Consider the following 16,098-nt stretch of genomic DNA (forward strand, 5'->3'; position numbering starts at 1 on the left):
CCAGCTTTCACAAGCAAAACTATGTACGTACATAAATAAGCATAATATGATGCAGATTGCAATAAAGTTTGGACAACCTGATTGTCACTGATGGTTAACAATGGGCAACTTTGCTAAAAAGGAGAGATACCCCCTCGCATAGACAGTTTTTTTCCTATTACTAAATCTAACTGTCCACTGAAGTGCAAAAGGGGTTTTAGTTGACTTCAAAGGATCCCATAATGCAGTGCTTCCAAAACTTGCTCTAAGAATCCCTGAGAGCACTTATTGCAAATACATATCTGCAGGCCCCATACTGTCTACGGATTGAATTATGTCTTCCAAAAATATGTGTCAACTTTGCTAGGCCATGATTCCCAGTATTGTGTTGTTGTCCACCATTTTGTGATCTGATGTGATTATCCTATGTGTTGTAAATCCTAACCTCTCTGATGTTAATGAAGCAGGATTAGAGGCAGTTATGTTAACGAGGCAGGACTCAATCTTCAGGATTAGGTTGTATTTTGAGTCAATCTCTTCTGAGATATAAAAGAGAGAAGCAAGCAGAGAAGAGTGGGACTTCATACCACCAAGAAAGAAGCACCAGGAGTGGAGCACGTGCTTTGGACCTAGGGTCCCTGCGTTGAGAAGCTCCTAGACCAGGGGAAGACTGATGACAAGGACCTTCCCCCAGAGTCAACAGGGAGAGGGAGGCTTCCCCTGGAGCTGGCGCCATGAGTTCAGATTTCTAGCCTCCTAAAATTGTGAGAGAATAAATTTCTGTTTGTTAAAGCCATCCACTTGTGATTTTTCTGTTGTAGCAGCACTAGATGGAGCCCTGGTGGTGTAGTGGTTAAGAGCTCAGCTGCTAACAAAAAGGTCGGCAGTTTGAATTCACCAGCCACTCTTTGGAAACCCTATAGGGCAATTCTATGCTGTCTTATAGGGTTGCTATGGGTCAGAATCAAGTCAATGGCAACAGATTTTGGTTTTTTTGGTTGATGGTGGGTGCTTTTTCTTTTTTGGGTTAGCCCTAGATAGCTAAGACACTGCCCAAATAAATCAGAACTCCAGTGGAGAAGCCTGGAAACCTATGCTGTTGACTGGTGCCCAGTTTCCAAATTTGATTTTAGTATAAAAGAGTAGGTTTTCTGTGAAACATCTTTGTGGGCAGAGCTCCATTGATAAATTCGATGAGTAAGTATTTTTTGAGCTCATGCAGCATCCAAGATGTTTTTTATTCATGACATCATTATATCATTTTTAGTTAAAAAAAATCTTTTTTTAGTAAAAATAAAGTTATTTTGATTGATGCTGTTCATACAACACTACCAATACATACCAGAAACCAGGTACTACTATAAAACAATATTCTCTTAGCACGGTACTGTTTACACTACGCTGTGTTGCCTTATGAAAACTCAGAGAGTCAGATTTCAGTGAGATAGATAATAAAGAAAAAATTAAATGGAAAGCAGTTCTGGTCATTGCTCCATACACCCTTAAAATAAGAATGCTATTAAAACACAGAAACACATATACTAAAAGCTGTTTTGTTAAATATGCTAACTTCCCAACTTTGCAATGTTGGCTGCATTTCCTATGTTCTATATTCTTGCCTTCCGGTGGGAGGGGGTAATGGGTGGGAAGAAGAAGAAAATGCTTTGGGAAAACTGCAAAAGAAGGTAAAAACTAATTACTAAAAAATCTTGAAGATTTTGCTATTTAAAAAGAGCTCTCTTCACAAACTACGTGCTCTGACTTGAAAAGTTTAAGCAGATTTGTCCTACTATTCTAACTAACTAAACATAGACAAAATTTGTTTGATATTTTAAAGTTCTCCACTTCCATCCTGACAACACCTCTCTTTCCTTTCCCTCTATTTTTTTCCCCACGTTGTGAGTGTGTTTATGCCGCGGTACAATGAGGTACAAGGAAGGGAAAGAGGGTAGTGTTAAGAAAGAGAAAGTAAAGAGAAGAAGCAAAAGCAGCTACGTAATTTGGATATTTTGGTATGAAATGTTGCAACTAAGGCCATGTCTTAGTCATCTAGTGCTGCTGTAACAGAAACACCACAAGTGTATGGCTTTAAAAAAGAGAAGTTTATTCTTTCACAGGCCAGTAGGCTAGAAGTCCGAATTCATGGCAACAGCTCCAGGGGAAGGCTTTCTCTCTTTGTTGGCTCTGGAAGAAGGTCCTTGTCTTCAATCTTTCCCTGGACTAGGAGCTTCCCTGTGCAGGAACCCTGGGTCTGAAGGACACGCTCTGCTCCCAGCACTGCTTTCTTCGTGGTATGAGGTCCCCTCTCTACTCACTTCCCTTTCCTATTATCTCTTGTAGGATAAAAGGTGGTACAGGCCACACCCCAGGGAAATTCCCTTTACATTGGATCAGGGATTTGACCTTAGTAATGGTGTTAGAATCGCACCCTAATCCTCTTAACATAAAATTGCAATCACAGAATGGAGGACAACCACACAATACTGGGAATCATAGCCCAGACAAATTGATACACACATTTTCGGGGGGACATAATTCACTCCATGACAGGCCATATATATGGTATCCCTTAAAACAGAAGAAGGGCAAGAGAGCAATGGTGAGGGACAGGGATTAGAAAAGGTCACAAAGCTCATGATTTTAAACATTGCACCATCTATTCATGGTCAAAACGTAGCAAACTGGAATAGCCCACTTGTAAAAGCTCAGTTACATATGCAGCCTGCAGAGAAACCAGAGTGAAAGAAAATCAGCCTCTTCTGCCAGTCTCCCAGCAACTCATCTCATGAATTGAAACACTACCCACAAAAAACAACCCTGTGTTCTGGAACACTGTAATCACACCTCATTTCCATTACTACCTCCTGAGGTACAGGTAGATATGTGGGAACACGAGCATGGGCATGCAGTGTGCACCTGCTCCACAAGGTCAAACAAGGCCCTGGGAGCTAGTAGGTTAAAGTCTTCAGAACATTGCAACCCCACTTTTCACCCATGCTTTGTAGATACACAAAAAACTGGTACATGTTTGCAAGGACAGTCAATGCCTCAATGTATCCAGAGCCAAATGACTTATCTACTTGTGTTACCAGAGAGAATGCCTCGGTTCTTGTCTTCGGTGTAGGAAAGAATTCAAACACTGAGACAAGTAGTGCCAAGCGAGCAGAGGTTTATTAGCTAGCAGAGGGTTAGTAGCAAAAGTACACTTGGCTAGGGAGCGTCAAGTGGGCTACTCAGACAGAGAGAGTCTGAGTGCCCCGATACAGTCACTTTCTTAAGAGTTTTATACCCTTTTCTTTTACCTCCCCCTTACATCTTTCTCATGGTGCTGCCTTCCCTTTTGTTGACTTTCTATGGGCTGGACCACTTTGATGGTTTAAGGTTTAACTGCCAAGTCAGGGACCCCTGGAGGGACCATTTCCTTTCTTTCTTTCCTGAGTGGAAGCTCTCCCCCTCCCCCTTACACTTACATGTTTTACTTGTAACATTTATAAATATGTAACAATATATAACACTAATAAGAAAATTAATTTGTTTGGTACATAGTTTTAGTAAAACCTTAATGATTTGTAATGCTGTGACTTATTCCATGAATAAAAATGATAATGAACTTAAATGCCAGTTAATAGTTACTTCTGGTTGCTTTTAAATAAATTTTTGTATGATTCACACAATTCTGATTTAAGAGAGGCAATGATAGAAATGAAACAGACAACAGAAAAACAGGACTCAAAAAGGAACAGCTGAATATTTAAAGTCAAAGTCACATAAACATTAGAATTGTATAGATAGAATGTTGTTAGTTGCCACTGCCTCAGCTCCAATTTATGATGACCCCGTGTTGAACAGAACATTGCCCGGCCCTGTGCCATCCTCATGACCATTGGTATTCTTGAGTCCATTGTCGCAGCCCCTGAGTTCTTCGAGTGCCTTCCAACCTCAGCGGCTCATCTTTCAGCACTATGTCAGACATCATTCCGTTGTGATTTCTAGGGTCTTCATTGGCTAATTTTCAGAAGTAGATTGCCAGGACTTTCTTCCTAGTCTTTCTTAACATAGAAACTCTGCTGAAACCCATCTACCATGGGAGACACTACTTGTATCTGAAATATCAGTAGCATAGCTTCCAGCATCATAGCAGCATCATAGCAACACAAAAGCCACCACAGAACAACAAACTAGCAGATGGGTGGTGGATAGGTAGAATATAACTAATCAATAATTTCTTTGCCCAGTTTATATAACAGACTGAAAATAGAACACAAAAGTGATCTTATTTGCATTCTTTAGTCTTATTTATTTATTTATTGTGGTGAAATATGTTTAACAAAACATTTGCCATTTCAGCCATTTTTACTGGTATGATTCAGTGACATTATTTATGTTCCCCGCATTGTGCAACTAACACCACTATCTGTTTCCAAATTTTTCATCACCCTTAACAGAAAGTCAGTACTCCTTAAACAGTACCTCCCCATTTCCACCTTCCCCCTGCCCTACTGACAGCTAATAAACTTCGGCCTCCATGGAGTAGCCTGTTCTGGATATCTCACGTAAGTGGGGTCATACAATATTTATCCTTTTGTGTGTGATTGTTTTACTCAGCATAATGCTTTCAAAGGTCATCCATGTTGTAGCATTATCAGAGCTCTGTTTCTCTTTTTGGTTAAATTATATTCCATTGCATGTATATGTTGTTGTTAATCGCTGTGGAGCCTGCTCCAGCTCATGGTGACCTGTTCCTATGCCATCTTCGTAATCATTGGTATGTTTGAGTCTATTGTATGTATATAACACATTTTATTTATTCATTAAAACAAAATTTTTTTTTTGTTGATGGATGCTTGGGTTGTTTCCACCTTTTAGCTATTGAAAATAACACTTCAATAAATATTAATATACTAATTCTTTAGTTATTTTTAATAATTCTGTTTCTTGGTCAAATCACTTAGCCTTCTCAGAATCAGTGTTCCCATTTGCAAATGGAGAGGATAATAATAACCAAATAGAGTTATAATGAGGATCAAATAAATTACCTAGTACAGTACGTACTTGCTAAATGTTAGTTCTCTCAGTGCTAAAGTGTTAATAATATTCAACTTCTCTGTTAAGATGGGGAAATCAATATCTCTCACAGAATTCTCCCCTCATATATCTAAAGATATGAATGAATTTTTTTAAAAAAATGAGAACTCGATGGGGGGGAAGTCAATAAATCCACCAAACCAGGAAAGGGAGACAATCCATTGCTATAAACTTCAGAACTTGACGGCCAAGGAAACAAACAGATGATTATGAAGCCCAGTAAAGCAGAACATCCCATAAGACTCCTGACCCTGTCCCCAGAACCAATATGAACCAATATGGCAGATACAGAAAAATGTTGACCGTGTCACTAACATTTCTGTAGTGGTATCACAAAACTAAACCACACGAAACTCTGTATTTAGAAAAAACTGCACTGCTTTGTTCTCCTCATGAGCTTCTGCCTGAGCTTCCAAAATTAATTAAATGCCCTATCATATTTAAACCATACTTTAATCCAGTAATTCGAGTCATCCTATACCCATCTGGGTTTAGGGAAGAAACAGAAAGCACTCTAGGTATGTTAAACAGAAAGACATTAATTAGAGGAATCAGATAATCACAAAATTGTCAGAAGGGGTGGAAGAGTGGGAGTCAGTAGGGTCCCCGTTGGAGCCATTGAATTCAAGAGCACACCACCACAGCTTCAATCTGGAAATTGAGACAGTTGCTGCCACCCCCACTTCCAAAATCCTGCTGCTCCCGTAAAAACCCGATACCTACAAAGCTGACAACACCCCGACCACTACTACTGTTGTTTCTTAACGCTTATGTCTCTGTTTTAGACATGGCAGCAGAAAAATGGCCCCTACCCCACTTCTACCAACCAAAACATATGTGAGTGTATCCCAAATCCTGACTGTAAAAAAGATGTGAAATATTGTTTTAAGACTTTTGGTATCTACTCTATAGGAATGCACCAATGAAGGGGAGTAGACTACAGGTTGAACGAACAACCTACAATATCCACCATAGGTGGATTGCAATTTTATACTACAATGGCCATTTCCTTCACAATCTATCCCTTTGGCAATTTGACCTCCATCTTTGCCTCTTTACTTCATTTAACCTAGGCCAACAATGGCTCTGGATTTCAGTCAACAATCTAGCAAAATACTGCTTAAGAAACTATGGTAGAATTCCCATATTTATTAGTTGACCAAATAAATTTATATTCCTTCCCCTTAGAATCCAATCCCACACAAATCCCTTGGGTTTCTGCTTATATAAAAATGGCAAACTCTTTCGGTATATCAATCTTCTCTTCCTAGGTTCAACTTGTACTTGTTTCCTGGTACCTGCTGTGATCTGACTCTGGTTATAATAGGTGGGGAGACAAAGAAGTATAGTAATGAAAGGGCCTGAGGAGAATTGGCAAGTTACTTACCTGTGTGAAGTAACTAGCATGTCTCCAAGCAAACTATAACTAACTTCATGAGACGGGGGAGGGAAGCTGCTTCTGCTGGCGAGAGAGGCTTGGTGAGAAGGGGACTTGGGGTACTGAGACTCAACTCAACACACTTGAATGTCCAGTTACAATTTTCAGGGTTCCTTTCTTTCCAAATCAGTGTCCTAATGTTCACTTAAAAAATGTGGTAAAATGTGAATTCTACTTATATGGTAATTTAACAGCCTATCGGATCAGGTTCTATCTGATTTTTGGCTACATCAGCTCTGAGGCCACAATAGATAAAAGGTTATCTTAGGGCAGTCCTGGAAGCTCCTTGGTTCTCTGAACTTGTTTTGAACTGATAATGTAAACCCCTGAGATTATCATTTTATTTGTTTAATCTCTCCAGGGAAGTCATAAGTAGCCATCCCATCCCATAACCCTTGAAACTTCTCCTTTTCATTCTAATAATTTACTATAACAACCACTTTACTAGGGTCTAGCCTTCTGATACGCACTTAATTCCAGGAAACCTTAAGTGATCATTTAAGTAACTTTTTTTGTCACTACGTGCCATAAACGATGAGAATTCCATTTTCCAATGCTAACAGTATTGCCATTATCTTCAAAACCAACCCAATGTTTCTGTCCTTGAGAGTCTGTTATCTGCAGACTCTTCTAGAAGGAAGTAATATACACCACTCTAGATTTTTTTTTTTTTTTTTTTTGCTTAAGAAAAAAGAGATTTCACACAGAGAATAGTGTGTTTATAAAATAATTGTAAAGGCTATACGAAAGCAGGATGAGAGGAGGGGAACACACTACCATAGTTGTAAGCCCAAGATCAAGAAGTATCTGCTCCTGCCGCTGCTCATCATTTCCTTACGCGTGTGAAGCAGAACCCTGAGACTGCCTGCTCTAACTGCCCCAACTCCCCACCACCCGCCCCAGATAAACTTCTAGTCTCACATTAGCGTATCCAATTGGTAGAAGCTTATGTATAACAAGAACGCTACCTGCTTAGGATCTGGAAAGCATAGATGTAAGCTACCAACTTCTAAAGTGCAAAAGAAAAAAGCGTTCTGAAATGAGGGTGGAATGGAAGAGCAAGCATCCACAGAGTCTGCCACACTGTTGACAAGTCGTAGCCTCTGCTGGGCTGGGCCCGATGAGTCTCTCAGATTCTCTCTCCCTCCTAATATGTCAGCCTCCTGATGCGGGGTGGCGGGGGGGAGGCTTAAACTGACTCCTGGGTGTTCAGTGGCTGGTATTGGGTATGTCTGGTGTGATATCTCCCGTCCATGCACTTATTAAATTCCCCCCTGGTGTCTCCTGCCAAAGTCTGCAGCTGGTAAAATTCAGCTGTCTCCTTCTAAACTGGGGTATCCTTATACTACTTTGCTACTTTTGTTTATTTTGAAATCCTCCTTAATTAAAAAAAATAGCTTTAAAACAAATGAGAAATGCTAAAGGAAGGAGAATGTTATAAACATAATGTTTAAATCATCTTCTTTCCAATTTTTCATTTTTAGTGAGACTTCTAAAAGGAAGTCAGTTTTACAATTATACATACATTAAAGTTAAATTACCTTTCCTTTCCCAAAAGTATCACCATGGAGGAGTTAATGAGGAAAGGAAAAACAAGAAAATAACCTGAAAAAGTGTGTGTGGCGGGGTTGCACAAATTACGCTAAATCAGGTATGAGCATGCTCCAATAAACTTGACCTTGTGTTTTGGGCAACTTGGTGGACCGCGGGGACCTCTCCGCAATCCAGAGAATGTAGCAGTAGTAGCCAGCTGGTACAGGGAAAGATAACGAGTCCCATTTTGGAAATGTTGGATTTGAAGTGCTTATAAGGAACTGAATGCACACTAAATAGAAAAATTGTGAGTCGGAGCGATAATCTGGAAGTTCTCATTTGACTACGGTTAAAGTCAGCTTCACTAAATTCATGCACCCGAACTCAGATCTCAGAAACGGACTACATGACAGAAATAACTTATAAAATCAATGCTAGATTTGATTTAATACTTACCTGCAGAAATAGGATGGACATTTACCACTTTTACCATCGGTTTATATGCTTGTGCACCCTTCAACAGTCCCGGCAGCATTCTGAAAAACTTTAGGACCTCGGGCGAGAATCGCGTTGAGCTGTCCCAGTGGAGTGAGGGCTTGTGCCTTTTGCTGATACCTCCAAAGCGGCTGAGCCTGCATCTTCATTCACTAGTCCTTTCTGTCACATGATGGGATATATCGTCTCTTTTTTTTTTTTAATAATAATTTTTTGTATCTTCTGTGAAAGTTTACACAGCAGATTAGGTTCTCATTTAACATTTTCTATACAGTTCAGATACAGTTCAGTGACATTGGTTATTTTTTTCACAATGTGTCAGCATTCTCAGAATTTCCATTCCAGTTGTTCTTTTTCCAGCAACCGAGTTTCCCTGCCCCCCTTACTTTCTCATCTTTGCTTTAGAGTAAGCGTTGACTATTTGTAAACTTTTTTTTTTTTTTTTAAGGAGCATAGTACACATGGGTGATATTCTTTATTTTATGAGTCAAACTGTTATTTACCTGAAAGGTGACCTCCGGTAGTAGTTTCAGTTCAAAATTTAAAGGGTATCTTAGGGTGATAGTCTCAGGGGTCATCTAGTCTCAATCGGACCAGTTAGTCTGGACTTTTTAAGGACTTGAGTTCTGTTCTACATTTTCTCCTGTTCTATCACAGTTCATCTATTGCGGCCCTGATCAGAACACTCGGTAGTGGTAGCCAGGCACCATCCAGTTCTTCTAGTCTCAGAGAAGATGGTTCAGGTAGACTATTAGTCCTGTAGACTACTTTTGTCTCTGAGTCTTTGATTTCCTTCTATCTCTTTTGTCCCAGATTACTACAGACCAAGAGTTGTATCTTAGATGGCTGCTCCCAAACTTTTATAACCCCAGACACTACTCACCAAATTACGATGTAGAACATAAACTTTATGAACTATATTATGCCAGTCGACTGAGTTGTCCCACAAGACTATGGTCTGAAGCCTTCAAACCCAGTAAACCACTCCCACGAGGTGTGTGGTTATGTCTAACTGTGTCACCTATGTGTATTATTATATGTATGAATGTATATGCATATTCACACATATGTGTACATATATATGCATAAAGATACACCTATACACGCATGTATGTATATATACACACATGGTGGCATAGTGGTTAAGAGCTATGGCTGCTAAGCAAAAGTTCAGCTGTTCGAATCCAACCAGGCACTCCTTGGAAACCCTATGGGACAATTCTACCCTGTCCTATAGGGTCGCTATGAGTCAAAATCGACTGGACAGCAATGGGTTTGGTTTTTTTAATACACATATATGCATACATACATACATATGCAACCCTACATATATATTTTGGTTGTTGCTGCTGTTAAATTTGTTGTCTCTTATGTTTAAAAAAATAATTTAAAAATCTTGAGGAATTTTGTGAAGAAAAATTACTTTCCTCAAAAGTGATGACTAACTATTCTTTGTTTTTTTGTTTAAAAAGTGATATAGGACTTTAATATAAGAATATGAAATATATATGAAAACATACATAAGCACCCAGAAGATAATCACCATTAACATGGCGGCGCCTTTTTAAAAAAAAAAAAAACAGGAGTATGATCATGCTGATCCCCTTATTTTTTAACTTTCTTTTTTACATAATGCATCATGTCCATCTATCCATGTTAATACATCTCTAACATCACTTTTGTTATTGTTGTTGTTTTGTTTAACATCACTTTAAATTAATGTAAAAGTTAGAAAATCGTAATTAAAATGCTAAGAACAGTGTCATGTATTTCAGTATGTTTTTTATAGTATTGTTTTTCAAAGTGTGATCCAAACACTAACTGCCAAAGAAGTGTTAAAAATGCAGACTAGGGGGTCTCATCTGAGAATGATGAAATTGGGATCTCTAGGTGGAGGACCCAGTAATTCACATTTGTAGCAAGCTCCCGGATGATTCTAATCTCAAAGTTTGAGAGACACTGGTTTCGTTTAAAGTTGTTGTTGTTAGGAGCTACCAAGTCATTTCTGACTCATAGCGACCCTATGTACAAACGAATGAAACATTGTCCAGTCCTGCACCATCTTCACAATCATCGCTATGTTTGAGCCCATTATTGCAGCCACTGTGTCAATCCATCTTGTCGAGGGTCTTCCTCTTTTTTGTTGACCTTCTGCTTCACTAAGCATGATGTCTTTCTCCAAGACTGGTCCCTCCTGATAACATGTCCACAGTACCTGAGACGAAGTCTCGCCATCCTTCCTTCTAAGGAGCATTCTGGCTGTACTTTTTCCAGGACAGATTTGTTTGTTCTTCCATTCAGTGTTCTTCACCAACACCATAATTCAAAGGCATCAGTTCTTCTTCAGTCTTCCTCATGCATCGTCTAGCTTTCTCATGCACATCAAGCAAATGAAAGCATCATGGCCCCCTAGTCCTCAAAGTGATGTCTTTGCTTTTTAACACTTTAAAGGGATCTTTTGCAGCAGATTCACCTAATGCACTAAGTCCTTTGATTTCTTAACTGCTGCTTCCATGGGCATTGATTGTGGATTCAAATAAAATGAAATCTTTGACAACTTCAGTGTTTTCTCTGTTTATCATAATGTTGCTTATTGATCCAATTGTGAGCATTTTTGTTTTCTTTATGTTGAGGCGTAATCCATACTGAAGACTGTAGTCTTTAATCTTCATCAGAAAGTGCTTCAAGTTCTCTTCACTTTCAGCAAGCAAGGTTGTGTCATCTGCATATTGCAGGTTGTTAATGAGCCTTCCTCCAATCCTGATGCCCTGGTCTTCTTCATGTAGTCCAGCTTCTAGGATTATTTGCTCAGCATACAGATTGAATAAGTACAGAGAAAGGATACAGCCCTGACCCACACCTTTCTTGACTTTAAAACACTCAGTATCTCCTTGTTCTATTTGAATGACTGCCTCTTGGTCTATGTACAGGTTCCTCATGAACACAATTAAGTGTTCTGGAATTCCCACTCTTTGCAGTGTTGTCCATAATTTGTTATGATCCACACAGTCAAATGCTTTTGCATAGTTAATAAAACACAGGTAAACATATCTCCGGTCTTCTCTGCTTTCAGCCAGGATCCATCTGACATCAGCAATGATATCCCTTATTCCACGTCTTCTTCTGAATCATTCTTGAATTTCTGGCAGTTTCCAGTTGATGTACTGTTGTAACCATTTTTTGTTTATCTAAATTATTTTACTTGCTTGTGATATTAATGATATTGTTTGATAATTTCTGCATTCTGTTGGATTGCCTTTCTTTGGAATGGGCACAAATATGGATTTCTTCCAGTCAGTTGGCCAGGTAGCTGTCTTCCAAATTTCTTGGCATAGATGAGTGAGGGCTTCTAACTTTGCATCCGTTTGTTGAAACATCTCAATTGGTATTCTATTAATTCCTGGAGCATTGTATTTTGCCAATGCCTTCAGTGCAGCATGGGTTTATTCCTTCAATACCATTGATCTTTTATCATATGCTACTCCTGAAATGGTTGAATGTCAACCAATTCTTTTTGGAACAGTGCCTCTGTGTATTCCTTCCATTTTCCTTGGATGATTCCTTCGTCATTCAATATTTTGCCTGTAGAATCCTTCGATATTGCAACTTGAGGCTTGAATTTTTTCTTCAGTTCTTTCAACTTGAGAAATGCTGAGAGTGTTCTTTCCTTTTGGTTTTCTATCTCCAGGTTACCTATCATTATAATCCTTTACTTTGTCTTCTCAAGCCATTCCCTGAAATCTTCTGTTCAGCTCTTTCTGTTCATCACTTCTTCCATTTGCTTTAGCTGCTCTACGTTCAAAACCAAGTTTAAGAGTCTCTTCTGACATCCATTTTGGTCTTTTTCTTATTTCCTGTCTTTTTTTAATGATCTTTTGCTTTCTTCATGTATGATATCCTTGATGTAATCCCAGAACTTGTCTGGTCTTCAGTCATTAGTGTTCAAAGTGTCAAATCTGTTCTTGAGATGGTCTCTAAATTCAGGTGGGACATACTCAAGGTTGTACTTTGGTTCTTGCAGACTTGTTTTAATCTTAACTTCTACTGCGATTTGCATATGAGCAACTGATGATCTGTTCTGCAGTCAGCCCCAGCCTTGTTCTGACTGATAATATTGAGCTTCTCCATAGTCTCTTTTCACAAATATGGTCAATTTGATTACTGGGTATTCCATTCAGTGAGGTCTACATGTATAGTTGCCAATCATGTTGAAAAAAGGCCTTATTTTCACCAATACGTCAGAATATTTCTTTAAAAAAAAATACTATCTGATTTTTATTTTAGGAGACGGCAATGGATGGCCTATGCAACTCGACAAATATTTTGCAAATTACTACAAAATTACTACTTCCCTGAATCCATATGAGACAGAAACATCTGAATGCTGTAAGTAACCTGAGAAGTGAGTCTCTTTTTCCATGAGTTCATAAGACATCATGTTTTTAAAAATTTCATTTCATTTTTTTAAGTTATTTATACTTTTCTAGTTGCAACCTTCATTAGAAATGCAGCCTTAGTATGGGAATTTTACTTTAAAATGACTTAGGGACTTTAAGTGTAAAAGTAAAAAAATAATATCAAGTATTATTGTGAACAAAATTAATGTCAGTCGGGATTGCTGTTTTTACATAAATCCCCTTTTCACAATCACTAACAACCTTATAAACGCTGATGTAAAGGAAACTGAGAAAACAGAAGCATGGAGAAGCTGTATGGATTTTAATATTTGCAAGTGAAAAATCGCCCAGGAACTAAGCTATATTTTAGAGCTAAAAAAGCCTTTTTAATTGTAACTTGCTGTGTTTAGCCATATACCTAAAGCTTGCAAAAATATGGAAGGGCTTTGGGGTGGGGAGTGGGGGGTGGGGAGGTGGGCCATAACTCTCGAATATTTTATATCAGAAATACCTATGAAAGAGAACTCCTTTTAAACAAATTTTATCTGTTGTCATAAATTTTTCAACCATAAATCTGTGCCTTGGTGTTGTAATTTTGACCCTAGCTTTTCAAGACCTGGGTAAAAAGAAGGGAGTGAGGGGAGGAACTCTTACTACATATTTTCCTTTATGTTCTACTACAAAGCCCACCTTTTCTAAGTTTTGGTATCTTTATCTTCACTATACAAGTGAGATTAATTTTAAAAAACTACTAACAACCCCCATTTTCAGGAGATAATACATATCTGCCTGTGAGTTTCCCAGATTACTCAGCAGCTATCTATTCTACCAATTCCCAAGATCATGGACAGCAGATTATTTGGTCATTAAAAAGTCAAAAGCTTTTGAGAAAAACAAAGTTAACAGATAGAATTTAATTGCTAATGTAATAAAAAAAAAATTCAAGGGATTAGGCTGCAATATCTCAAAAAGTAGTTTTTATTTTTTTTTGTTTGTTTTATTATATATTGTTTTCTGTTTATTTCTTAAATTTTAATTAATTCTTTTATAACTCATCTTATTCCCAAAGGAATTTTAGCTGGTTTATAATAAAAGTATTTAACAGACATAAACCATTAACATGATATAAAAGGCAAAAAACAGGTGGTAGAAGGGAAGAGAAATAGAGGGAAATATATATATATGGAAATCCTCGCTGAGGAAAGCTCAGCACCTGAGTGCAGAGCTTAGTTCTGAACATTGTGGTCACTAGGTCAAAGAAGGAAGCACAATGGGTCACATGACTTTCAGAAATCTGGTTTTTGCCTGATGCCATGCATGCTCTGGGAAGAATTTTTTACAAGTATATTTATCTAAGAGAAATAGAACTACACAATAAATGATATATTAACATATACAGAAGTAATTGGAAATCCTGGTTAAGAGCTATGGCTGCCAGCCAAAAGAATGGCAGTTCAAATCCACCAGCGCTCCTTGGAAACCCTAAAGGGCAGTTCTACTCTGTCCTATAGGGTCGCTATAAGTCAGAATCGACTCGAAGGCAATGGGTTTTGGTTTTGGTACAAAGGTAATTTTTCAGTGCTTAGTGAAGAATAAATTACATAATTTTTAGTTAGAGTTTTTTAAAGACAATCTTGAGGGAGAATAATTAATAATTTAATACATTTTTCAAACTTGATATCAGTACAAAAATTGAATGGAAAGTGTAGTGTAAAATTTATGACTGAAACTTGAAGCCCTGCTGGTGCACTGGTTAAGAGGTCGGCTGCCAACCAAAAAGTCAGCAGTTGGAATCCACTAGCCGCTCCTTGGAAACTCTGTGGGGCAGTTCTACTCTGTCTTACAGGGTTGCTGAACTGACAGGAATGAGTATAATGGGTATTGTGCCCCTTTATCTAAATCAGATTATTATAGGGATTTATGAGAAATTAAGCTAGTGAGAATGGCTTACAATCATTTTTGATTAAGTGAAAGAATGAAAGGAATTTACACTTATAAAATCACTTCTCAAGAGCATGATCGGGAAAAATATAATATCCAGTGTTAACCAATATATGAATAAAGCTTAAATTTGGGGGGATTTTGAAAGTACATAAATTTGGAAAGAATTATTAACTCTACCATAATTTCACTACCAGAGGCCACCAGCATTAACTTGCTGGTGGATTACCTTTGTCTCCGTTATCAATTGCTGCTATAACAGAAAGACCTCAAGAGAGTGGCTTTAACAAACAGAAATTTATTTTCTCACAATTTGGAGGCCAGAAGTCAGAATCCAGGGCATCAGCTCTAGGGTAACACTTTCTCTCTCTCTCTGCCAGCTCTGGGAGAAGGTTCTTGTCTCGCTTCAGCTTCTCTTCATTGGTTCTTTGGGGATTTTCATGTGGCATGGCATCTATCTCCCCAAATCCCTGCCCCATTGTGCTTGCTTGCTTAACCTGCTTTTATATTTCAGAAAGATTGACTTAAGACACACCCTTTACTAATACTACCTCATTAACATAACAAAGAAAACTCATTCCCAAACAGGATTATAACCACAGGTATAGGGATTAGGATTCACAGCATGTGTTTTAGGAAGACACAATTCAATGCATAACATTCCACTCTTTGCCTCCCAAATATTCATGCCCTTGCTACGTGCAAAACACATTTGCTCCACCACATCATCCCAAGAGTCTTAAATGAACTCCAATTCCAAAGTCTCATCTTCTGAAGCATCTAAATCAAGTATGGGTGAGAATTTAGGTGACCCAATCCTTTTGAAACATAATGCATAAAGATTGATATCCTAGGCATTAGTGAGCTGAAATGGACCAGTATTGATCATTCTGAATCAGTCATATGGTCTACCATGTGGGGAATGACAACTTGAAGAAGAATGGCGTTGTATTCATCATCAAAAAGAATATTTCAAGATCTATCCCGAAGTGCAATGCTCTCAGTGATAGGATAATATCAATACGCCTAAAAGGAAGACCACTTAATATGACTGTTATTCAAATTTATGCACCAACCACTAAGGCCAAAGATGAAGAAATGGAAGATTCTTACCAAGTCCTGCAGTCTGCAATCAAACATGCAATCAGGATGCACTGATAATTACTGGTGACTGGAATGCAAAAGTTGGAAACAAGAAGCATTGGTAGTTGGAAAAAATGGCCTTGGTGA

General features: G+C 38.3%; 1 protein-coding gene across 1 annotated transcript in view; it reads left to right on the forward strand.

Moving 5' to 3' along the window:
• The window catches only part of RXFP1 (relaxin family peptide receptor 1), a 115,076-nt gene that overhangs the window by 15,739 nt on the left and 83,239 nt on the right, over nt 1-16,098 (forward strand). Inside the window, exons 3-4 of the mRNA XM_064296157.1 lie at nt 12,815-12,920; nt 15,723-15,728. Coding sequence (XP_064152227.1) covers nt 12,815-12,920; nt 15,723-15,728 — 112 coding nt within the window. The remainder of the gene's footprint in view (nt 1-12,814; nt 12,921-15,722; nt 15,729-16,098) is intronic.

Source organism: Loxodonta africana, chromosome 13 (assembly GCF_030014295.1).
Source record: "Loxodonta africana isolate mLoxAfr1 chromosome 13, mLoxAfr1.hap2, whole genome shotgun sequence".
Lineage (NCBI taxonomy): Eukaryota > Metazoa > Chordata > Mammalia > Proboscidea > Elephantidae > Loxodonta > Loxodonta africana.